We start from the raw sequence: 27504 nt of genomic DNA, 5'->3' as shown, positions 1-27504 counted from the left end.
GAAATGTCGAAGATATTATAGAGCTGGCACACAGGTCGTCTGGATGTCTTATTATGAGAGGAAAAATTAATCTCTGGTTAAGCCATAAGTGGCTTTTAAAGAGAGGCTTTTATAGAGAAAATAAATCTTAAAAGCCACGATAAGTAGCTTTTAAAAAGAGAAAATGAATCATCTAAGATCCTGAAAACCAGCAAGTGACAGAATAGAGACTTGAACTGATCCTGTGACTTCTACTTCAGTAGTCTTTCTCTCATTCCACTCACCTCTCAAAGACAGAATAAAAGATACAGTATTCTAGTCCATCCAAAGTAGACAGCATGTGAATTAGATAAGCCTTGTTCCTATCCAAAAAAAGATCATTTTCCAGGCTCAAATAACTAGGATTTTTATCTAGCATTTTATTTAGCTTCAGACATGGTTGGATCCACATTGTCGATAGCCCCCAAGTCAGTCCTATCACTCACAACCTAAGCAGAAAGAGATAGTTCCTCCACATAGCTTTGGCAGAAAAGTCGAAGGGAGGATTCTGATTGGCTGGACTTGGGTACCGTGCTCATCCTTGAATCAACCACTATAGCAGAAGAATGACTATTCTGATTGGCTTAGACTGGGTCACACACTCACCCCTGTGGCATGGGTGAGGGGTTAGCCCCACCCAAATGGGGTGTGAATGGTTCTTCCCAGTAAAAAAAGGGCTCTGATATCAGAAGATATGGGAAGAGGAGTACTGAAGTGTGTGCACACACATACACACATCATATTTGTACCTACCCTAGAAAATTAGTAGATGTAGGTTACAGGTTTAGCTCTCTGACTAACTAGATGCAGGTCACTAGGTTGATACATCACTTTTGGTTCTGAGTTTTCCAATCATTTACCAAAAGGAGATGACTCATTCAACATTAGCTTTAAGTATCGAAAGATGGACTGAAGCAGGTATTTGAAAAATCTTTGAAAAGTACAAGTGCTACAGAATTATGTAGGATTATTATAATAAGTGAATAAATGCAACTGATATAAAAGGAAATAGGAAAGAGATTCTTTCCTACTTCATCCAAACCTATAACATCTTTAAAACATCTGTACCTATGATAAGCACTATAAAAGGCCTCTGATCACAATCTTCCCAGACCACAAAGATAGGAACTCCTGTGCACCACCTTCCTGAGACTACTAACAGACCCACAATGTTCCCCTCAAAAATTACTTGCCTCTTTCTATCCTCATGCCTGTTCTAGTCACACCTCCTAACTCTGCTGATCTTTAAGAATCAAAACAAAAATTTTTTAAAGTAACCATAGATATATAGTTTCAAACTATAAATGACTTGGATGAATTGACACACACATGGTCATTTGCTGTGGCATTGTTTGCAATAGCAAAAGACTGAAACAACCTAAACGTCCACTAAAAGGAGACTGGATAATAAAATTATGGCACATCCATACAATGTAATACTATATCACTGTTAAGAAGAATAAAGACACTCCTTCTGAACTAATTCAGATAAGATTGCCTAGATACATTCAGTGAACAAAGCAAAGAATTGGTATATAGATCACTACCATTTGTATAAAAGTCAAGAAAACAACACACACAGCACAGGACACATAAATGCAGGGCTATCTGTGGATGAATACTAAGAAACCAATTACCTTGATTGCCTCTACAAAAAGGAGCTGGGTTGCCTGAAGGACAGAGTGTGGGAGAGACTTCTCTCTGTTTATCCCTTTGTATCTTTTGAATCTTGTACCATGTGAATATACTACCTTTTTACCAAATAAATAATAGACCAATAGTATAATACAGCATAAACATTACGGAAGGACAAACATACTACCAGATAATATAGATCTCTAATAACCAGGCACAGAGTTTGATGCACTTGACTGCCAGAATAATCAACTCTAAGTTTAATAGTCTAACACAATAGCTGTGTTAACATAGGGTAGTATGGCATAGGCTAATATAATATAGCTGGAATAAAGAATCACCCTGCCTTCCCCTACCAACTTCACGGTGGGGTCCATGAAGCACATGGCCTTCCAAAATTTGAGCAAACTCATGGTGCTATTAACAAAAACAGACAGAGGATGAGGTGACTAATTAGGTATTCAAACAAAAGTATCCACTCCATTTATGTATGTAAGTATGTACATACGTACGTGGGTGTACACATACACACATGTAAAATACAGTTTCAAAATAAATGAGTGCCCAGATTTTCAACATACTCACCATTTCACAAATATTCACAGAGGATACACAAGGAACAATTTAGGAGTGTTACAGCAACAACTAACAGAAACCCAGACCTACTGTGACTTAAACAAATTGGAGTTTACTTTTCCCACCTAACAAGTAGTTGGGAGGAAAGTGGCTTTTGCATTTGTGACAGGAGGTCTACAGTGTCAAGGCCATGATTTCTGTAAGTCACCTGTCTATTCCCTCATAGCTATAAGATGGTTGCTCTTACTCCAGGCATCACACTCATATTCAGGGCAAGAATAAGGGAAAAGGGGTGATGTTCGCTCTTTTTATCAAGAAAACAAAAGGCTCTCCCAGAAATCCTCAAGCAGACTCTTGCTTGTGTCTCATTGGCTTGATCCATATTGTATGGTTATTCCTAGCTGCAAGGGAGTCTTAAAACTTGAGTATTTAGTTTCTACGGTCTATGTAATAGAGGCAGGCAAGAGCAAAGTAGGTTAAAAATGACTACTGGACAAGCCAGCCCACAGTATGTGCCACAAATATCTGATAGAGTGCAAAAGGTGACATGTAGAGGTGATGAAGTGTGACTCCTGACAGTTAATATTCTTTATTGCCTGCCTGAAGAATATTTTCAAATGTGACAATATGATGGATTTTAGATTGGATACATAAGCTGAGAAGTGAAAATACTGAGGGCGTTTCATAAATCCAAAAATACAGAATTAATCTACAAGTCATATATTTATATTTATGTGCTTCCCTATTAAAATGTAATTCTCCTGCCAAATAAATGCATATCCAAGAGCTGAACACATTTATTTTCTGTACATTTCTCCTTAAAAATAAGTTTTCATTTGTTTAGTGAACTATGCTATAATTTTAATTAATTTCTCAGGATCTACAAACCAGTTCTGTTCCCTCAGCTTTGTTAAATGGTAAGGTTTTGTTATAAATTAACTAAAGTTCCAAAGATTTGCTACTTTTATCATAAGCTTTCCTACAAAGAAAGTCAACTACCCTACTAAGTCACCCTCAGCTTATAGTACAAAAGCATTACACACACAAATACTATTTTTCTGAGCCATTTAAATGTAAGTTTCAAATATTATAACTCTCATCCCAAATATTGCAGAAGATACCTCCTAAGAACAAGGACATTCTCTTACCTAACCACAATAATATTATCATGTCTAAGACTATGAATAATAATTCCAATTAAGACTATTAATTAGTAATATTTAATTAATTAGAAATATTTAGAAATAATAAATATTATCATTTCAATTATTAAAATTTCTCCAACTCAAAACATATTTTTTAAAAAATCAAATGTTTTTGTTTAAAGTGCTGTTGCTTCAGAATCACTCAACCAAAGGGAGTTTTCACCTATATCATTTTTATTGGTTGTCAGTCAAGTGGTATTTCGGTTAGATTCTCTAAATACAGGTTTCTGTATTTATAAAATAGCCACTTGTTTTGCACCTTTGTATTTAAACAGTACAAAACACAACAAGCTCTTCAGAACATTATATTTTAGAGGAGGAAAAGAAAGGAAAGGCAGACAGGCAGGATTATTTTTGACCTTAAAAAAAAAACCCTCTAAAACACATGCACATGCACACACACACACACACACAGACTTAGAGCAAACACGTTCAAAATTTACCCAATAAATACAATTATGGAAGTCCTAATCACAAATTCAAATAGTGAAGCCTGCTACTTGATTTAAGTGTTTTAAATAAATATAAATCTGCTACTTAAAACAAAGAAGATACTCTGAGCTTACCCAATTTGAAACCAAAAATTAACCCAGAAGTGAAGTAAAAATAGGAAATCATCAGTGTCATTAAGCTTAAGATGGACAATGTGAGAAGCACTCAGCAGAAGCTGCCCACGATTAATGCTAATGAATGGACTGAGCTTTACCACATTCATAAAAACTTAAGAATAACTTTCTTTACATAATTCTGTTCCTTCCTCATGAATATGTGGTTTTCACAAGCTCAAAAATCATGGTTACTCTCAAATATCTGATGCCTTTAAAAAAATTACAATGAAGGGAAGCCACTTTATAACCATAAACAATTCTAAAATCTATTATGAGCATTATAACAATTATGGATTGATTTATTTACCCACATCCACCAAGTGTAACTTAAGCCCTATTCAAACTCATCAGTCAATATACTGTACAACTCAGCCTTCAGCTTCATATGATTTAATTTTCCTTTCCTTCTGGAACATTATAATTATGTGCTCTGAGTTTACTGTAACTAATATTAGTGGTTTCCTCCACATGCTCACACACTAAAGAAATAGACAAAAAAGCTTTTTGATCACCTAATCAGTACCCTCAGGAGAAAAAAAAAAATTTGCTAATACGGAAAGAAAGACCTTTATTTTTCTTTCTTTGTTTCTTTCTATTCTGTATGGGACGAAATGAATTCCTTATGTGGTTTTAATTACATCCTAATACTTCATAAACATCTTTTAACATAAATTCAAAATAAAGTACCTATTGTAAATAGCACAGCAGCTCCCAATTCTGTGATGGCACCAAACTTTAGAATCAAGTGCACGGTCCCTAAATCTGGCCACCTTTGAAATCAAACACACCAGCCCAAACTACGGTTCTTTTTAAAGTAACATGATACTGTTTACAGAGTTGTTTTTATGGCTTTTTCCCCCTTTTTTTAGTATTGTGCTTGTTATTTGGTTTCCAAGCAAATGATATTACCAAATTATTTCCAGTTATCAAAATTTGGTAGCTAATTTAAAGGGTCTTTTCTTTGTTTCCCAAAAGGCCTGAGTGAATAAGAAGATATCTGCTGTTGACACAATCAACCTCTGCTATTTAAAAAACTCCAAGTGTCCAAAATACATGGGATTTCCAGGCTCTAGGAGAAGGCTAGAGCTCCTGTGTGAATAGGAAACCTAGGCCACAAGGAGAAAACTAACTTGAGCTGTGAACGCACAAAACCCTATAAAGTCACACTTCTGCTTCTGGCTACCCATTTCCACTTATTCTGATAAATCCATCTTGTTAGTCTGCTGCTAATCAATTCTGTTAGTAATTTACCACAATAACAAGTTTTCCTTTTTTCTTATTTGTAAGAGTGGAGGAAGAGAAAAAAATTATTGAGGCTGCCCAGAACAGGCTGATCCAGTTTTCTCCCAAGATTCTCCTTTAGGAACGATGCATCAGCCATGTCACAGAAGATAACTCCCGACTTTTCTGTAAATTGTGATGACTCTGTTTCTTATACTCAACATGCACTGAAAAATCAAATTTAGGTGTTACTCAATTTAACAAGCAGATGAACTATTTATTTTCAAATGATGATTGCCTGTGGCAATAAATATGATTTTTAACCTATCATTTAGCCAAATAATAATAATAATAATAATGTCTCAAATTTGTAATACTTTCAACAATTCCACTGAGTATTATCTAACTAATCACTCTTTTTATTCTCGAATCTCCTAGCCTTCCTGCACAAGCTTTCAGCATCTTGTTTTAAATAAGATATATGATTACTTCTTAAGCCTTTATTTAAAAAAAAAGAGGCCACTTTAAGAGGTGTTTCAGAGCTCACCACAACTCCCCTGAAAGAGACAAACAAAAAGCATTCAATTTTGCTATCAGCAAAAAACGTTCTTAAGAACATTCTTGAAGGCCCTTAGAAAACTACATTCATTTCTAAAATGACTGTCATTCTTGTAGCCACTTGTTTTCTTTTATCCTTTTGCCCCACTCTACTCACTCACTTAAATTTACTCTGATTTGGAAAACTTCTATACACTTAAGAATATTCTGGGATTATACATATGTATCTTATATTGTGTGGAAAGAAAAGTATGATTTATTTTGGAACTCTGTTATTCTCTATGAGATGTACTCCAGTTAAATAAGAAAAAAGATAAAAAGCCAAGTACTAGTCTTCAATAAGCTTGTGTATTAGTACATAGTTTAAATGCAAAGTCATGGATGCCAGTCATCTATCGAACTCTAAGCCCTCTGGCTTGTCACCAAAGACCTTAGCTCAAAGACTCATTTCTGGTCCTCTTTCTTTCTTAGCTGCTCAGTGGAGTTCTTCTTGTCTTACTCTGCCACTGTACAAGCTTGAAAGTTGATTTACATCCTCTTAGTGCCTAAACCCAAAAGCTTTTTCCTGATATTCATTTACATCTCTAAACACATGGAACGCCCCTTGGTTATGTCAAAAAGATTCCTTCTGCCTCAGGTTTCCAGATCAGTGTCCTCTTCGGTTGCATCCATTCTCTCTCTTTTCTGTCTCCTTCACAGGATACTCTTTCCACCCACCCAAAGACAGACATCCTCCAAGGTTTTCACTTTCAGCTCTATTCTCATTCATTTCATTCCATAAATATTCTATTTGTTAGACACTGTTCTAGCTGCTGGAGATATAACGATGGGGGAAAAATAACAGTTAAAATCTCTGCTTTTACAGAATTTATGCTCTGTTGAAGAAAGATAAACAATAATAAACAAATATGTATAGAATAAACCAAGAAGTGCTGAGAAGAAATATAAACAAAAGTAGGACGGTAGGAAGAGGAAAAAGCATTTTATTTATTTATTTATTTTTCAAGGAAGATTAGCCCTGAGCTAACTACCGCCAGTCCTCCTCTTTTTGCTGAGGAAGCCTGGCCCTGAGCTAACATCCATGCCCATCTTCCTCTACTTTATATGTGGGACGCCTACCACAGCATGGCATGCCAAGCGGTGCCATGTCCGCACCCAGGATCTGAGCCGGCGAACCCCAGGCCGCCGAGAAGCGGAACATGTGCATTAACCGCTGCGCCACCGGGCCAGCCCCCAGAAAGCATTTTAGATAGGGTAGCTAGGAAAGACCTCTTTGAGGAGATGACATACAAGCAGATCTGGCCTCCTTTGTTGGATCACCCATTCTGTGGAAGACATCACAAGTTATGAAGACAAGCCCAAAGTCTCAACTTCCCTCTCAAGCTCCAGCCCCATATATCCAACTGACTGTCTTCCTTACATATACCTCTAAATGCCAAAATGGTCAAAATCAATCCCATTGTCTCTACATGTCCAATGTTCCGTACATGACTTTCTATAAATCTCTCACTGGCATGCAATTCCAAGTCCGTCAGAATCAAAACTCTAGTTATTTTGATGCCTCTTTCACCACATCTGTCACACTCAATCAGCTGTCGAGCCCCAAAGATTCTCTCTTTGAGAGTCTCTGGTATCTGACTCTCCTTTCTGTTTTATCTAATTCTTCTTCTCTAATTGCCATGGCCCTCAAATTAGTAGCTTTGCCTACAGGGTCTCTCTCCTCCAATCTATCCCACATCATAGCTAATACTCTACTGCCAAAGACTTATGTGGCTCTCCACTATGGTAAGTCCAATCTTTGTTCTGTCTTGTTTTTTCACTTGTATTACACCATTCTTAATATACTCCGTCCACTTGTTAAATCAGATCACTTGCTGTTCACAAAATGAATCCAAGATTTTCCCTCGTGAAGGCACCTCTTTCATGATACTTTCCTTGGTCTACCATACATGACACATCTTCTTCTGCTTCTTTTGAACTCTTCTGCCTTTCCTACTTTATCATATTAAGAGTTTAATCATGAAGTTTTTCATAAAACATAAAAAGGATATAAGTAACATAATTTATCAAGTATACTAATAGAATAAACACCCGTTAATCCACTCAACAACCAGAAAAATCTAACACTACCAACACTGTTGAGAATCCCAAGTTCCTCCTTCTCAAAGGAAACTACTCCCCTGAATTACTTCTTGCTCTCTTTTATAATCTTACCATATGTGTATGTATAATTAAACCGTGTTTGGTTTTGCAAAATTATATTAATGGTGGCATACTGACTGCAGTCCTTTGCGAACTGCATTTTTTAACATAGTATTATGATTTATCACAGCATTATGATTTTAAAGGTCATCCATATTGATGTGTGCAGCTGTAACACATTCACTGCAACATAGTCTTCTCCTATTGATGGACATTAGAGTTGTTCCCATTTTTTGCTGTTAACAAAATCAATGCTGTAAATGTTCTTGTGTATGTCATCTGGTATACATGTATATACCTAGGACTGGAATTTATGGGTTGTGGGGTACATACATGTTCCACTTTTCATGATAATGACAAATATTTTTCCAAAATAATGATACCAATATTTTTAAAAAATCAATGTCTAAAACATATTTATTTCATATTTTATACCTAGTGATTCTAACATCTAAAGTCTTTGGTAATCTGGTTAAAGTTTCTGTGGACATACATACTGTCTCTCATGTGTGTGTTTTATTCTCCTTTCTGTGTGTTTTACTTATTTTAAGGTTTCATTTGGGATTCATATTTGAGGACTTCTTTGAGATCCGAGTTGAAAGAGTATTCCTTCAGGAAGGATTTTCATTTACTTCTGTCAAGCCCCTGGGAGCTTCTGTCAAGCTCCTGTCACACTTCATTTGGAAGTGTGATTTTTCCTATTAGCATTTTGTCCAGCATTGTTAGATTACTTGCAGTCAACAGGTTCCAGGATCTCCATTTCACAAAAATTGCCAAAAATGGAAGCCCCACATTTCCTGAACTTTAGTATGGAACTTATTGCATCTTACATTTTACTTATTGTGCATTTGCCTTTTTTCTTCTCCTAGAATGCAAGTTCCTTGTTAGCAAGGCTTTTTTGCTATCTCTGCATCTCTCACAGTAGCCAGCAAAGTACATACATGGTTTTCAAAGAATATTTGTTAATTAAAAATATGTTAAAAATTTTGAAAGTATAAAAGCCCAGGACTCAAGAATTAATGATGAATAATGCTTTGGGGGATGCCTAATTTTTTGTTCTCCTTATTTCCCAATTTGGACATGTTAGTACCAAAGGCTAAATATCACAGCATTAATAAGAATGGAAAAACACCTTTTATTTTTTAATAGACGAAACTAATACACTCTCTCATGAGTCCCTCATAAGATAGCTTCAAAGGAAAAAGATGTTAGTATTTGAAAAAGAGAAGTGTACATAAGAAATATGAAGAAAAGTCTTATAAAAATCCAAAAATGCACTGGTGAAGAGAACAGTATATTTTTAAAGTTTTCTAAATTATAAAGAAATTCGTGAAACATAATTGACAATCTCAGGTAAGAGGTTAAAACGCATAATGACGATGTACTTCTGTTCTTCCTACAAAAGCTAATGCTCATGGATTATCATAGTTTTAGCTAAGAATTTGGTCATTAAAAGAAAATATTTATTGAATATAACCTCTCCATTTGGCAGAAAATCACAAGAGGGGACTCCCTTCAACCTCAATTGTTGATGGCATTCTGCATCTGACAGTAAACCTCTGATGGCAATAACAGTATAAGAACATTCCTGTAAGGAATAAAATAAAAGAACATAAAGCAAAAAACACTTTTTTTTAACTCATAATACTACAGACCACACAGAATCTTTCAACAACTGATAATACCAACTTAACTTAGAAATTCAAAGACAAGAAAAGGGAAATTTGACTTTTACAGATAACATTTTATCAACCATTATATTTAGTAGAGAGCAGAACCAACTAAAAAATGTACTGTGACATTACTTGTTGAGAACTGGGCAGGAAGCTATAATGCCACCCTGAAGTTCACATACCACACGTGCAGCCACAGTTTGTATGAAAAAAGAAAAACTCATGAAACCAAGTTCATTCAAAAATAACCATGAATAGGAAAAGTCACATCTGAATCACTGTAAGAGGTTTTATATGTGTGTGTAATCATTTAAAAAGCACAACTAAAAAGGAAACCTGTTTATTTCTTTTCCCTACTTAACTAAGCATTCAGTCTATAATCAGATGGTTAGCATAAAGTATTATTAAGGCACTATTTTTACAGTACCCATTTTTATGGGTTTTGTATGTTACATGAACAGTGGTTTTTTAAAAAAGGCAAGAATTGTTGCCTTCCTACATTTTATGCTTCCTATATTAAGTCAAACCAAAGCTCTGGTTCTTGGCATAATGGTAATGCAAGTGGAAACAAAAACATTTCAATCTTCATAATGCCTTTCAATTTTCTCTATTCATTCTATCACATTAAAGTCTCATTTATCAAAAATAGCTTTTTAAAGAATTCTACATTTAAGATAATTTCAGAGTTTGCTTCAAATTGCCAAAAAAAATTTATTTTAATAAGTTACTGACTACCTTAGAAGAAATACATAAAAACAAATTATTTAATCATAATAGTAAAATTCATTTTTTAAAAATCCCTTATTACTGCAGAAGGTCACAGATATCAAACATGCCACTACTCAAAAAAAGGCAGTTAGGGTTATTTTAAAATTCCACACAGATGGTTACTGCTGTGGCATTTTAGAATCTTTCACTTAAGGTACTTTCATCATTAAAAAAAGTTAAATGCCAATTAAAAGAAAATCACCTAAACAGTACAACAGAAAAAGTGTCAAAGCTATGAGCGGATAATTCACAGATTAATACAAAAGGTCAAGTTATATGTGAAAAGTTCCTCAACCTCACTTATTATGAAAAGCCAAATTAAAACTGGAAAGCATTTTTTTACATCCATGGTTTTAGATATTTTTAAAAACTTGGTAAATAACCATTGAAAAGGAATGTGGAGGGAACTTCCAGTTTCCAGTGTACCATATAGGGAACTTGGAAGTCACCACTTCATCCTAACAACAAGTAAAAAGCTGAACAAACAGAAAACTCAACAATTCTTCCTAGATCCATCAGAGAAATAAGGTCACAAGGTAAACAACTGCCCCAAAAGTTGGAGAGAGAGAGAGTTAGATACAGAGAATCACAACTTACCAGAGCATTAACCCATGAGCAGAAACCTTCGCAGGAAATAGTGCTGGGGAGGAAAACTAGACCTGTAACTGAAGAGCTGCTGGAATCTCAGTGGACTTTTGTGAGTTTTACCTCCTGGAGCTCTACCAAGTTCTCACAGTAAAGACTGGAGAAAAACTCCCCCATGCTTCCAGTAGGGGGAGAGGAAAAGGAATCATTTCTAAATACGACAGAGCATTCTGTTCTTGTTAACAGGTCTGCCCTCAGGAGAAACTATTTTACTAGAGCCTAAACTGCTGGGGTTTCACCAGAGCTTAACCTCTTTGGGAAATAGTCAATTCTAGCCAGCTCTAACCTTCCACATGAGGGAAAGGAATGGCCATGAAACACAGAGGCACTTGAGAAGTTCATAGTCCAGAGGCACAGGCTCACTAAAAAACTGAGACCCAATCATAGGACTATATAATGCTTCCCCTCCCCAACACCTCACCACCACATTACTAAGGCCTATTTACCACAGTTCCTTTTACCCAGTACATCATATCCAGCTATCAAGAAAAACTTACAAGGCATACTAAGAAGCAAAAAACCCAGTTTGAAGAGACAGAATAAGCATCAAAAACCAGATTCAGATATGACAGAAATGTTGGAATTGTCAGACAGGGAATTTAAAACAACTATGTTTAATACCCTTAGGGCTTTAACGGAAAAAGTAGACAACATCAAGAACAGATGGATAATGTAAGCAGAGAGATGGAAATTCTAAGAAAGAATGAAAAAGAAATGCTAGAGATCAAAAACATTGTAAAGGAAATGAAGAATTCTTTTGATGGGCTGATTAGTTGACTGAACATGCCTGAGAAAAGAATCTCTGAGCTTGAGGATATCTTAATAGAAACTTCTAAAACCTTCTGAAAGAGGAACGAGAAAATGACTGGAAAAAAACCAAAAAAACCTGAACAGAATATTTAAGAACTGAGGGACAACTACAAAAGGTGTAACATAAACATAATGGGAATACCAAAAGAAGAGGGAAAGGAACAGAAGAAATATTTGAAGCAATAAAGACTGAGAGTTTCTCCAAATTAATGTCCGAAATGAAACCACAGATCCAGGGAGCTCAGAGAACACTAGGCAAGATAAATGCCCAAAAAACTAGAGCCAGGCAAATCACACTCAAAGTGTAGAAAATAAAAAATAAAAAAAAAAAAATCTTGAAAGAAGCCAGAGGGAAAAAACACCTTACCCATAGAGAAGCAAAGATAAGAATTACATCTGACTTCTCCTCAGAAATCATGGAACCAAGAAGAGAGTAAAATAAAATATTTAAAATGTCAAGAGAAAAAACCACCAAACTTGAATGCCATAGCCTGCAAAATTATCTTCCAAAAGTGAAGGAGAAATAAAGACTTTGTCAGATAAACAAATATTGAACGAATTTGTTGCCAGTAGATCTGACTTGCAAGAAATGTTAAAAGAAATTCTTTTAAAGAAAGAAATTGATACAAGCCAGAAACGTGGATCTACATAAAGAAAGGAAGATCATTAGAGGGGGAATAAGTGAAGGCAAATAAGCTTTTATTTTTCTTATTCTTAACAGATCTAACAGATAATTTTTTCAAAATAATAACAGCAACATATATTTAATTTTGTGTGTGTGTATATATACATATATATGCTTACATATGCATGCAATGACATAAGGGATGAGAGGGAGGAATTAGGAATATTTTTTACTATAAGGTACTTGAACTACCCGTGAAGTGGTATAGTATTATTTGAAAGTGTACTTAGATTAGTTGTTAACATATATTTCAAACTCTATGGCAACCACCAAAATTTTTTTTTAAAAGACGTATAATTGATATGCTACAAAAGGAGAAAAAATGGCATCATACAAAAGACTCAATCAGAGTGTAGAGAAATATGCATTCACGTATGGTAAAATAATATAGACAAAAATTAAAGACAACTTGAATCTCTCTCAGTAGGGGAATGAATAAATTATGGAACCATGGAATACCAGCTATAAATCTATATAGACTGACGTATTAGGAGAACCAAGATACATTAAGTGAAAAGTATGTTGCAAAACAATATATTAGAAATCTTCTTCTATATAATTGTTTAAAATGGTGAGTGATAAAGACATAGATGGAATGAGACTATAAAGACACCAATCAAATTGTCAGCAATGGTTCTTTCTGGAAAGAGAAATGGGACTTGTAGTAAACGGAAAGGGGATATTTGTTTTGATGATTATATAAAATTTTTTGATGTATACACTGCAATGAGAATCTCTAGATATATTATGTACGGAAATCTTTTTCTAAAGAAAAAACAAAGGAAGCAAGAAAGGAAAAATATGGTGATGTCTTTCCACAAAACCAAAGAAGTGGTTGATAGCTTACCTCAGTCACCACCAGAAAGGATTTCAACCAAATCATTTCAAATAGGAACCTGAGATCCACCATTTACAGTTCTAATTTATAGTTTCAATTAAAAATTAATTTGATTTATAACTGTACTTTCACACAAATAGTTCAGATTAGCCTGTGAACTAAACCAAGATCAAATAGAATTCTGGAGCTAGAAGGGACTTCAGGGATCATCCAGATCTGCCCCCTCATTTTACACAGGAGGAAACTGAGAACAAGGAGACTGGTCCTAAAACAGACAACTAAGTTTACCACCAGTGCACTAACAGAGGAAAGACCCCAACTTCCTCGCTCTTAGTCCCGGCCAATTAGTCTTAGTCCAGTTTCTTTCATTCTAACTACTTTGTAAATATCATCTGTGGTTCCTGAAATTTTTCATTTTCTAATCCCATTTCCACATCACCTGATTAAAAAGAACTTCAAATTTACAGGTTGAGTTCAGTACAGATTCATAGAACTTAGCATAGTGAAGAAACTTAGAACTGTCTCTTGTCTAACATTCTCATTTTGTCTGTTTGTTTGCTAGTTAAGTACAACAGCTTAAGTAACTTGCTACATCCAGTGAGTCAGACACAGAGTTGAGAGCAGAACCCAGCTGTCCTAATGCCCAGGATATTGTTTTTCTAGATGATAAATAAATGACAAGTAATAGGATATACTGGAGTATATGAGGAAGCCATTTGGTGTAAAACCAATTTGACTGAACTTGTTTTTCCAAAAGGGGCTGACATGGTCATTGAGCATGCATTGTATATCTGCTTTAAGTATTTACTATGTCCCAAAGAACAATGCCCTTAAAGAAAAGGATGTAACTCCCCCCACATCAGCATTTCCTTAAGGATAAGCATCTCTCCCTAAACTAAGGATTGATTGCTGATCTGCTACACTCACCTTATGACCACCCACCTTGCGACTACAGACCTGCTGTGTTCACCGAACTGCTGTGCTGGCAAAGCAATCTCATGACTACGGTAAAGGGACATTCCAACCATATATGATACATGCTCTTTGATGGTATATAACTACTCTGTACACCCCTACTTCTTTGGAGTGCTCCATTCCTTTGTGAAAGGACTCTCCCAGGCTATATGGTCCTCAGGGTCTGAGCCCCTTCCAAGTATGTCCTTCCTTGGATACTCTCTCTTAGCTCTAGAGTACCACATAGAGTTTCCTCATATCTTAAAGTTACTTTTCCATTGTAGTTAACAATTCCCTATATTAAACCACCCCTGATTAACCTAATGTATGGTTTCTATTTCTTGATTGGATCCAGAGGGCTACAGCCTCCTAGTCTCAAAATCTACCAATATTTCCATTTTCTCCACTGATGCCTCCCTCAAAATCACCATTTCCTTTCCATGGCCTGGACCATTCCCAGCCCCTAATGTCTCTCTTCTATAGAGATGGTCTTGGACAAGCCTAGATCTACTCTATAAACTTTCCCCCAAAACATTAATTTATCTGTCAATTTAAGAACATGTAAGGGTTCTTTCCTTTCTATCAGATCAAATATGAACTCTTACACTGAGATTCTAAGACCTTCTGTGACCTGGCCTCACTTGGCCAATCGAGCCCCAATGCACATCAGGAATACTTCCCTCCAGGTAAGAGTCATGCATGTGTCTAGCCCTTGCCATGCCTAATTCCACTGTCATGTCTGTGTTCATGCTCTTTCTTCTCCTCCTTTCCCCACTTATCCCAGAGCCTTCCGGGGCCAGTTCTAAGAGCCTGTCGTCCATGAGTCCTTTTAGTGGTGATTTCTTCCTACATTTTTGTCTGTGTCGTCCTCACCACATAATTAGCACCTCATTATATCCAGTATAATTCTCTAACTGGAGTTATGCCCCCAGATTAATCCTGTGATACTCTTTCTCTAATTTGTGTGTTCATGGCTTATTAACCTAACTTATTTTTACCTATGCTTTATATTTCTCATACAACTTCACAAATCTTTTCCATAGCAATAAGCTCAATGTTAAATGATGGGAAAACCAGACTAAGGCAAATAGTTTTAACCCAAAGTAATAGTCATGTATAGGACCACTATCAGACTATACAAAACCTTTCTACAGATTAGAAAAGGCATCCTTTCCTCCAAACAGATGCAGCCTCACATCAGGTTACATGGCTTGGCAAATGGAGCCCAGGTAGGATATCAACTCAACCCCATACAAGTGTATATAGCAGCACTGGATTCGTGAATACAACACTGACTTTAAAAAAAAGAGTCAAACTGTATTACAAAAAACTTTCAAAGGAGGTAGTCCCTTGAATTTTGTTTTAGTACAATTTTATTCTACTGCATGTCACTCTAGTCCTAGACAATGTCTCACAGCTTGGGCATTAGATTAGTTATATGGCAAATTTCATGCTGTTGTAGGTATTTTGATGGAATTTCTTTTCATGACCAATATTAATTGAGAGTCTAAGTCCATCCTAGACCCTGGAACCCAGGTGTAGTGATACAAATGTGGTACCTGACTCATGGAGCTTACAGTTCACTGAAATGATCTATATTTAGAAGGAAATAATTTTCTTTATGTTATACTTACTGATAAACTTGTTTTGCATAGTCTCCAACAGAGCTTGGTGAGCATCTTCAGCTTGTAAAGCATGTGAACATTCTCTAGCCAATATAGTGCGCACAAGATGCTCTCCACATCCTAGAAATCCAAGGAAACCAAGAACGGATTAGGAAAAGCAGTACTAAACATCCTTCTTGTCTTACTAGCATTAAAATACCCTTACACACCACTTAAGAAGTAGGTGTGCTGGAGAATAATTCAGTGATGGATGAAATGATTTCTATGAGCAATCTAGTAATTTTAGTAGTAAGATTTGGCAGAAACTAAAGAAACGTGACTGTCTTATCTCAAAAGGAAACAGAAAAATAAAATAAAACCCCTTTTTCACAGGAATTATTTACAAAATACAGTAATTTAGATTCTCTACCTAGGAACCTCCTAGAGTTCTGTCTCATTTCCATTGTTAGGTAACTACAAAAAATTCTGTTTTATAACTATTTGTTCATATTCAGTTGGCCTTAGTCCCCCATTTTCCCTCTGGCACCCCACACACCTGAGAGCATAGGAGAAATATAGGCAGCCAAGGGCAACCTGAATCTCCCCTACATACTTTTCATTGCAATGCCTACCATACATCAACAGCTGTAAAGTGGACTTGATAAAATAGCACCTTTCTCACCTCTTACAGTAATTTACATAGCTTTCAGGAGTCAAAATTCTCTGTAGCTCTGAAGAAAGAGTGCATTTTCAACCCCCTGAGGTGAACTTGGAACATCAGACACACTAAGAAAGGGTAGGCACAGTGACAGTGGGAGGCACTGCCTAGAATTCCACTACAGTTTCTACCTGTTAAAAGTAGAAACTGCCTGCAAAAGTAGAAGTGAAAGAAATTTCATTTATAAGCTAAGTTCAAATAAAAGATTTCTGAAGGAAGAGCCTGATTTTTTCTTAGAAATACAAAATATAAAAAAGCTACTTTGACAAACATTAGAGGGGTTAAGTCTACTTTTAAAATACTAAACGCCAGTTGAAATGCTTTTTATATATAAAACCATTTTAATTAATTAAAATGTCAGTGTCCTCTTACCCAAATGAGAACAGAAGACCTTTACAAGGTATCTTTTATATAAAAACATTTTTCCATTAAAAATGATTCCTCCTCCAATTGAAATTCTGCTTCCTGTCTCTTAAACAAAAAGAGATTCTTGCCAAAGGTATTGCTAGTTTATTAGAAAATGAAGTCCTCTGTTATTTCACATAACAGGTAAAGGGTATCAAATAATCTAAGCATCTACTGAGACTAAAGGAGAAGTATCACTCAGCTCTACAGTCAAAAAAATCACGGCAGGGGCTGGCCCAGTGGCACAGCGGTTAAGTTCCCATGTTCTGCTTCAGTGGCCCAGGGTTTGCTGGTTCCGATCCTGGGTGCGGACATGGCACCACTCTGCAAGCCATGCTGTGGCAGGCATCTCAAATATAAAGTGGAGGAAGATGGGCACAGATGTTAGCTCAGGGCCACTCTTCCTCAGCAAAAAGAGGAGGATTGGCAGCAGATGTTAGCTTAGGGCTAATCTTTCAAAAAAAAAAAAAATCATGGCAAAAGAAAGAGCATCTACAGGATCCACTCAGATTCCCTAACAGGACCAGGGACAAAGAAACATTTTTTTCATGTCATTAATCTGCACACAGATATGTGCATGCTCACACACACACTATACTGGTAAACGGAGAGGGAAAGTTCTTAGTAATCAAAAAGAGTGCCAAAAATGTGGGCTAAGATTATCAAATGAAACAACCTCTTTTAAATAATGCCTAAAAATTCTTAAATTCATGAAACCTAACCCAACACAAACTGATATGATACACAGTTCTCTGTTTGGCTAGTATGTATTACGACAGACATTAGGTACTAACAACAAATCTCCCTAAAAAATATTATCTGTAATTGTTAAATGATGTTGGTGCCTTTCATTTCAGAAATTTTCTCTTCATATGTAGACCTTGCCTTCCCTCTCCTCTTTCCTGCCCTTCCTCTGCCCACCCTCTATATATACATGCACACACGCATATTCACATCTGTGTATATTATGTATACACATACAAAAAAATATACACTCTTTGCCAAAAATACAATCCATTCAAAGAGTTTCAAACTTTTTTTTAAATCACCTGATGTTCTGCCAGAAATAACTTCCCTTTATTTTTTTGGTAAAGTATAAATGTAAACATTCTCCAAGATCTAAATATCTCTTTGTGAGTATCTACACTTAGAGGAAGATCTAGACATATAATTTAATATGTAACTTCATGGGCAGGATTACAGTGATCACTATTTTGTTAAATTTTTGCAACATTATTTTTATGATCAGAAAAAAACAACAATAAAGCTAACAGAAAAGAAACCAATTTTGACATTTATTATGTAAAGACACTGCTAAGTTCATGAAACTCCATAAATTTTAATTCCCTTTGTGTACATATTTGATGTCGAATAGTGAAATGTTATACTTTAGAACAATAATAATTGTTAGGAAATTGGCATATTATAAGCTAAATGAGTGTTCAGAAGGTTATGTACACATGCCTCAAGTCAAACAGCTAAACCACATGAAGTTAACATTACATAAAAAATACACAATATGTGTCAGAGACTTTTTCTTCTGTTGTTATACAAGAATATACAGAGTTTTCCAATGATTGATTTTTACAAGGAACTTTTAAAATTATGACTTCTATTCTGACATATATCATTCTGCCATATATCACCTCTAACATAAAAGCCTCGACACCAAAGACTTTGCAGGTTCCAATCAAAAGAAAGTTTGACTTCAGTGGTTTTACCCACAAAATTCCAAAGTTTCTTAGAATATACTGCCATATAGCTGAAGTGTGATTCAAAGGCAAACAGTTCCATTTTTTATTCGCAGATATTAGAAATAAGTCTTTCATTACATCCTCCATTTGTCCTTACTCATGAAAGGAAGAGTGTATTTATATTCTCAGATCTTAGCAGAAAACATGACTGTATACAGAATGACGACCTAACAACATCCCTTGAGGAAAAGTGATAAATAAGTTTCAAAAGAACTTTAAAAAGTACACATTTATTTACCATCAATAAGAATGACAACTGAATGGATTGAAACACATAAGTGAATTCATAACTTATGTTTTAAAAAGCATCTGTCACCTTTTGAAGATGCTATAGAACCATTTCACTACTGTGAAAACTGATAAATTAAAGAAAACAACTAAGCATTTCTCCGTCCTTCCTATAGAAATTGTACAGAAGGTAACCAAATAGTTTGTGAAAGAAAATTTTCTCCATTGAAGTATCCCAGCTAATAAAATGAAGAAGAAATTAATAGAACTAGAATATAACAATTTGTAACCTATAACGTAATAATTGATACAGGCAAATCATCAATGGCTGCTAATATCACAAAAAGATTCAACCAGATATTCTGTCTCTCTTGATAAAATTACACCTTTGTAGTCTTGCTCCACACCAAAAAAAATTACACCTGCATCTGATCAAGCCTCTAAATTCAACTATCAATTTCTAGAAATAAAGAGTATCTGCAAAAATACTACAGTTAACATCATACTTAATGGTGAAAAACTGAATTGTTTCTCCCTAAGATCAGGAACATGACAATGATGTCTGCTTTTATTACTTCTATTCAATAATATACTGGCAGTTCAAGCCATTACAATAAGGCAAGAAAAAGAAATAAAATGCAGAAAGATCAGAAAAAAAGAAACAAAACTACCTCTAATTGCAGATGATATCATTGTTTACGTAGAAAATCCCAATAGAATCTATAAAACAACTACCAGAAGTATCTCTCCAGATTCTTCCTATCTGGTTAGTACTCTAGGGCAAAGGTTGGCAGCAGATAAGTGCTGGTACTTAACAGTCCCCTAAATGTGGACTTAATATTCATTTCTTCCCCCATTCATTGACTCACCAGATTGCTACTGAGCACCTACTTAGTGCTAGGCCCAGAGGACAGAGTAGTTGGCAGGCATGGTGCTGTATATTGTCAGATCTCCCCAAAAGTGCTGTGGACCTCTCCCTGCCTACTGAGTACACAGTCAACTGTCACTGTGACCAGCCCAGATGCCAGTGCTCTGACTGTGTATCCTATAGACCAACCTTAGGGATTCAGATGAGAACCGTGGAGTCAGCAGCAAATCTAGATATTCTCACAGCCTGCTGAGAGCCAGTCTCTATGACCAGCTCATCTCCTGTTGATCCCAACCCTTAGCTCAGTCTCAGCTCACTCTTTCCCAGTGTGCTTCCTGTTGCTGAGACTCCAGTATGCCCCACACCCAAAGACTTCAGAAGTATATTACACTTCTTCTCTTATGGGGATCCTTAACCTTTCACAACCCACAATGAAGATAAATTCACAATAAAAAATTACAAACCATACACACACACACACACACACTTTTAAAATGGAATGAGTAGGCACAAAAAACACGATTATCAAACCAAGAAGTGATAATAGAACAGAGTTTGATGAACGTTTTCAGTAAAAAAAGATAAAGTAAATATTTTTGGTTTTGCAGGCTATATTTGACTCTGTCAGATATTCTTCTTCTTTTATTTTTGCAACAATCCTTTAAAAATTTAAAAAATAATTCTTAGCTCATTAGCTATACAAACAGAAGTCATGGGCCAGATGTGGCCCACAGCTCAGTATTTGACTAGCCCTGTAATAGAATAATCTGTAGTACACAGATGAAAAATGAAGAGAGATCATAATTTTTAAAAACAGGGCAGTATGCAAGCAGTGGCTGGGGTGAGGTATGCAGATTTTTCAAGGAACCAAATAAAACTCTTCAAATGAAAAAAATGTTTAAAACTCAAGACAAGAGAAAGAACTAGAACATATATCCAGAGAAAACAACTAAAAAGCAGCCTAGAACAATAAAGAGAAGGAAAATAAGGATTAAGAAACCTGGAGTGTAAAATGAGAGTATGTAACTTATTAACAGGCATTTTGGAAGAGAGAAGAGAAAGAATGGGAGACAGGGCACTAATATTTGAGAAGACAATGAATAAGAGTTTCCAGAATTTAAGTTATAAGGAAATCTTTAAACCAAAGATACATAACAAGTTCCAAAGAAGATGAATAAAAACAACTGTCCTTATGTATACCATAGTGAAGCTCTGGGCCGAAGGTAAAAAGAAAAATATTAAAAACTAACCATAATAGAAAAGGAGGATCGATAGAAGTGACATCAGCATCATGGCAGAGTAAGTTGTCCCGCTAATCTCTCCCCTCCAACATACAATGAAAAGGACATTCACACTCCAACAGAGGACATCCAAACACAACACAAAAAAATGTCAGAGAGACCCACACAGGCATACGAGGGAGGGCAGTGGAACAGGGTAAGAGAAAACTTCACTCCCTCTCCTAAAGACTGCAATCTAGGACCACGGGAAGGAATGGGGGAGGGGACACTTGGTGGTGGGAACATCAAGGATTCCCCAGGGCCCTTGCAGCCTAGAGGGAAGCCCTCTACTGGGGGGAAGCTTTCATGGGCGGGGGGGGGGGTGACCTCATCAAGCCAACACCCCAGGAGAGCAGATGGTAAGAGCAGAGGGAGAAAACCCCAAGAGCATAGAGGAGAAAGCGCCCCTCCTCCTTCCCACTCAGCACAGACTCCAGCACCAGGGATCACGGCAGAATGCAGGGGTCACAGCATACAAGGCTCTTAACCCCCACCCAGTGGCAACAGGCAGTAACTGCAACATAACACCACCAGGATGTGAAAAAACAGAGACGCTCCATCTAGCAATATTAAACATTATATTAGATCTCCAAACCAGAGAGAAAATCACAAGTACCCATAAATCAGTCCTGAGGACACAGAAATATGTAATCTAAATGACAAAGAATTCAAAGTAGCTATCATCAAAAAACTCAACAAATTAAAAGAGAATGTAGAGAAACAATTCAATGAGTTCAGGAGCTACTTCACAAAAGAGACTGAAACTATAAAGAAGTATCAATGAGAAATATTAGAGATGAAAGACACAATGCAAGAAATAAAACAAAATATGGATTCCCTGAATGCTTGAGCAGACATCATAGAGTAGCGTATCAGCATAATCAAAGATAGACATGTTGAAATGTCCCAGATAGAGGAGAGAGAACAAAGACTAAAAAGAAACAAAGAAAGTCTCCAAGAAATAGCCGATTCAATTAGGAAATGCAACATAAGAATTATAGGTATGTAAGAAGGAGAAGAGAAGAATGGAGCACAAAGCTTGTTCAAAGAAATAATAGCAGAGAACTTCCAAATGCAGGCAAGAAGATGGAAATCCATGTGGAAGACGATACCAGATCTCCTAAATACGTCAATGTAAAAAGACCTATTGCAAGGCATATAGTAGTAAAACTGGCAAAAGTAAATGACAAAGAAAGAATACTAAGGGCAGCAAGGAAGAAGAAAATAACCTACAAAGGAAGCCCCATCAGACTTTCAGTGGATTTCTCTGCAGAAACCTTACAGGCTAGGAGAGACTGGAATGACATATTCAAATCATTGAAGGACAAAAACTTTCAGCCAAGAATACTCTATCCAGTAAAAATATCCTTCAGATATGATGGAGAAACAAAAACTTTCCCAGACAAACATAAGCTAAGGTAGTTCGTAGCCATGAGACCCCCTACAAGAAATCCTCAAGAAGGCACTCATACCTGAAGAAAAAAAAAAGGAGAAAGGGGTTACAAAGCATGGAGTAAGGAGATAAATAGGTAGACAGAATCAGAACAGGATAGCAAATACTCAAGTATAGCATTGAAGACAAAGGGAAGGAAAACACCAAAAACAAAGATAATCTTGTCATTTTAACCAGAAGCTCAGAATACAAGATGGAATAAGATGTGCGGAAAAACAACTTAGGAGGGGAAGAGGAAAGACACTGAATGGGTTTAGTCTAAGGAAATAAGAGGCCATCAAAAAATTAACTATCTTATCCACGAGATTTTGAGTGCAAACCTCATGGTAACCACTAAACAAAAAAGCAGAACAGAAACACAAATAATAAATAAGGAGAAAACAAAGAAACACAACATAAAAAACTACATAACTTGACTGGTAGACCAAAATACACAGGACGAGAAACAAAGGAAATGCAGGAGAACCAGAAAACGAGTGATAAAATGGCAGCATTAAGCCCTCATATATCAATAATCACTTTAAACGTAAATGGATTGAATTCTCCAATAAAAAGACACAGAGTGGCAAGATGGATTAAAGAACAAGACCCAACATTATGTTGCCTCCAGGAAACAAATCTCAGCTCCACTCACAAACACAGGCTCAGAGTGAAGGGACGGAAGATGATACTCCAAGCTAATGGCAAACAAAAGAAAGCAGGAGTCACAATATTTATATCAGACAAAGTAGACTTCAAGACAAGTAAAGACAGACAAAGAGGGACAGTATATAATGATCAAAGGGACATTCCATCAAGAAGAAATAACACTTACAAATATCTATGCACCCAACACAGGAGCACCAAAGTTCATAAAGCAACTATTAACAAACCTAAAAGAAGATATTAATAATAACACAATAATAGTAAGGGATCTCAACACTCCACTCACATCAATGGATAGATTATCCAGAGAGAAAATCAAGAAGGAAACAGTGGAATTAGATGAAAAGCTAGACCAGGTGGACTTAATAGATATATATAGAACACTCGATCCCAAAACAGCAGATTACACATTCTTCTCAAGTGTGCACAGAACATTCTCAAGGATAGACTACATGATGGGAAACAAGGCAAGCCTCAATAAACTTAAGAAGATTGAAATAAAAACAAGCATCTTTTCCAATCACAATGTTATAAAGCTAGAAATTAATTACAGGGAAAAAGCTAAGAAAGGGACAAAGATGTGGAGACAAAACAACATGCTATTGAACAAGCAATGGATCATTGAAGAAATTAAAGGATAGATCAAAAAATATCCGGAGACAAGTGAAAATGAAAACATACCATACAAACTCATATGGGATGCAGCAAAAGCCATATTAAGAGGGAAATTCATCGCAGTACAGACTCACCTCAACAAACAAGAAAATTCCCAAATAAGCAATCTCAAACTATACCTAACGGAATTAGAAAAAGAAAAACAAACAAAGCCCAAAGTCAGCAGAAGGATAGAAATAATAAAAATCAGAGCAGAAATAAATGCTATTTAAACAAAAAAGGCAGTAGAAAGGATCAATGAAACAGCTAGTTCTTTGAGAGGAAAAATTTGGCAAACCTCTAGCCAGACTGACAAAGAAAAAAAGAGAAAGCTCAGATAAATAAAATTAGAAATGAAAGAGGAGAAATAGCAATGGATACCACAGTAATGCAACGGATTATAAGAGAATACTACAGAAAACTATATGCCAACAAAATGGACAATCTAGAGGAAATTGATAAATTCTTAGACTCTTACAACCTCCCAAAGCTGAATCAAGAAGAAATAGAGAATGTGAACACACCAATCACAAGTAAAGAGACTGAAACAATAATCAAAAGCATCCCAAAGAATAAAAGCCCAGGACCAAATGGCTTTCCTGGGGAATTCTAGCAAATTTTCAGAGAGGATTTAATTCCTATCCTTCTCAAGCTATTCCAAAAATTTAGGGAAGATGGAATACTTCCTAACACATTCTACAAGGCCAACATCACTCTGACACCAAAGCCTTACAAAGACAACACAAAAAAAGGAAAACTACAGACCAATATCGCTGATGAACATAGATGCAAAAATCCTCAAAAACAACCTGACAACCTGAATACAGCAATACAGCAAAAAGATCATACATCATGATCAAGCAGGATTTATTCCAGGGACAGAGGGATGGTTCAACATCTGCAAATCAATCAACGTGATACACCACGTTAACAAAACGAGGAATAAAAACCACATGATCATCTCAATAAATGCAGAGAAAGCACCTGACAAGATCCAACACACATTTATGATAAAAACTGTTAACAAAATGGGAATAGAAGGAAATTACCTCTACATAGTAAAGGCCATATATGACAAACCCACAGCCAACATCATACTCAATGGGGAAAAACTGAACACCATCCCTCTGAGAACAGGAACAAGACAAGGATGCCCACTATCACCACTCTTATTCAACATAGTACTGGAGGTTTTGGCCAGAGCAATTAGGAAGAGAAAGGAATAAAAGGAATCCAAATAGGGAGTGAAGAAGTGAAACTCTCACTGTTTGCAAACAACATGATCTTACATATACAAAACTCTAAAGAATCCATCGGAAAACTATTGGAAATAATTAATAACTACAGTGAAGTTGCAGGGTACAAAATCAACTTACAAAAATCAGTTGCATTTCTGTACTCTAATGACAAACTTACAGAAAGAGAACTCAAGAATACAATTCCATTTACAATCACAAAAAGAAAAAGAATAAAGTACCTAGGAATAAATTTAACTAAGGAGGTGAAGGACTTATACAATGAAAACTGTAAGACATTATTGAAAGAAATAATGACATAAAGAGATGGAAAGAGAGTCCATGCACATGGATTGGAAGAATGAACATAGTTAAAATGTCCATACTACCCAAAGCAATCTACAGATTCAATGCAATCCCAATCAGAATCCCAATGACACTCTTCATGGAAATAGAGCAAAGAATCCTAAAATTCATATGGGAAACCAAAGACCCCCAATTGCTAAAGGAATACTGAGAAAAAAGAACAAAGCTGGAGGCATCACAATCCCTGACTTCAAAATGTACTACAAAGCCATAGAGATCAAAACCGCATGGTACTGGTACAAAAACGGGTACACAGATCAATGGAACAGAACTGAAAGCCCAGAAATAAAACCGCACATATATGGACAGCTAATCTTCGACAAAGGTGCCAAGAACATACAATGGAGAAAAGACAGTCTCTTCAATAAATGGTGTTGAGAAAACTGGACAGCCACATGCAAAAGAATGAAAGTAGACCATTATCTCACAAAATAAACTCAAAATGGATCAAAGACTTGAAGATAAGTCCTGAAACCATAAAACTCCTGGAAGATAATATAGGTAGTATACACTCTTTGACATCAAACTTAAAAGGATCTTTTCAAATACCAGGTCTTCTCAGACAAGGGAAACAAAAGAAAAACTAAACAAGTGGGAGTTCATCAGACTAAAGAGTTTCTGCAAGGCAAAAGAAACTAGGATCAAAACAAAGAGACAACTCACCAATTGGGAGAAAATATTTGCAAATCATATATCTGATAAGGGGTTAATCTCCATAACATATAAGGAGCTCACAACTGAACAAAAAAAACAGCCCGATCAAAGAATGGGCAGAGGATATGAACAGGCATTTTTCCAAAGAAGATAAACAGATGGCCAATAAACACACAAAAAGATGTTCAACATCACTAATCACCAGGGAAATGAAAATCAAAACTACACTAAAATACCACCTTTTGCCTGTTAAATTGGCTATAATCACTAAGACTAAAAATAACAAATGTTGGAGAGGGTGTGGAGAAAAGAGAACCTTCATTCACTGCTGGTGGGAACGCAAACTGGTGCAGCCAGTATGGAAAACAGTATGGAGATTCCTCAAAAAACTAAAAATAGAAATACCATATGACCCAGCTATCCCACTACTGTGTATCTACCCAAACAACTTGAAATCAACAATCCAAAGTAACATATGTACCCCTATGTTCATTGCAGCACTAGTCACAATAACCAAGACATGGAAACAAACTGAGTGCCCACTGACTGATGATTGGATAAAGAAGATGTGGTGTATATATATACAATGGAATACTACTCAGCCATAAAAAAAAGAAAAAAATCATCCTATTTGCAACAACATGGAAGGACCTTAGAGGGAATTATGCTAAGTGAAATAAGCCAGACTGAGAAAGACAAACACCAAATGATTTCACTCATATGTGGAATATAAACAAACACATGGACAAAGGAAACAATTCAGTGGTTACCAGGGGAAGAGGTGTGGAGGGTGTGCACAGGGGGTGAAGGGGAGCACCTATGTGGTGACAGACAGGAAATAATGTTCAACTGAAATTTCACAATGATGTAAACTATTATGAACTCAGATTAAAAAATATATTAACCATGGTTAAAAAAAGAAAAGAAAAGGAGGATCATCTACAAGGAAATTTAAAAACTTATCTTATAAATTACATATTCCTGAGCAACTAAAGAGGCTAGAAGACTAATATCTTAAAGATGCAAACGCAATAAACAAACAGAAAAAAACTTGTCAACATAGAATCAGTTAAACTACCATTCTAGAGTGAGGGTGAATATAAATAGTTTCAGACATACAAAGACAAACTCATTCCCTTGAGATTTTAGCTCCCAGCTTACTTCTACTCTGCCCAACACTACTCCGTGTCATAATTCTTGCTGATTTTAATATTTACCTAGATGACTTCCCAATTCGCTGGCTT

General features: G+C 36.0%; 1 protein-coding gene across 12 annotated transcripts in view; it reads right to left on the bottom strand.

Annotated features, from left to right (window-relative positions):
* TASP1 (taspase 1) overlaps positions 1-27504 on the bottom strand; it is a 244064-nt gene that overhangs the window by 81062 nt on the left and 135498 nt on the right. For all 12 annotated transcript variants that reach the window (XR_011530954.1, XR_011530953.1, XM_070588800.1 and 9 more), the window contains one exon: positions 16031-16141. Coding sequence is in view for 10 of the 12 variants with exons in the window: in XM_070588800.1 (XP_070444901.1) it covers positions 16031-16141 (111 nt within the window). In the remaining 2 variants the exon portion in view is untranslated. The remainder of the gene's footprint in view (positions 1-16030; positions 16142-27504) is intronic.

The sequence above is a fragment of the Equus przewalskii genome, chromosome 21, assembly GCF_037783145.1.
Source record: "Equus przewalskii isolate Varuska chromosome 21, EquPr2, whole genome shotgun sequence".
Classification (NCBI taxonomy): domain Eukaryota; kingdom Metazoa; phylum Chordata; class Mammalia; order Perissodactyla; family Equidae; genus Equus; species Equus przewalskii.
This window is presented reverse-complemented; position numbering and strand designations above follow the sequence as displayed.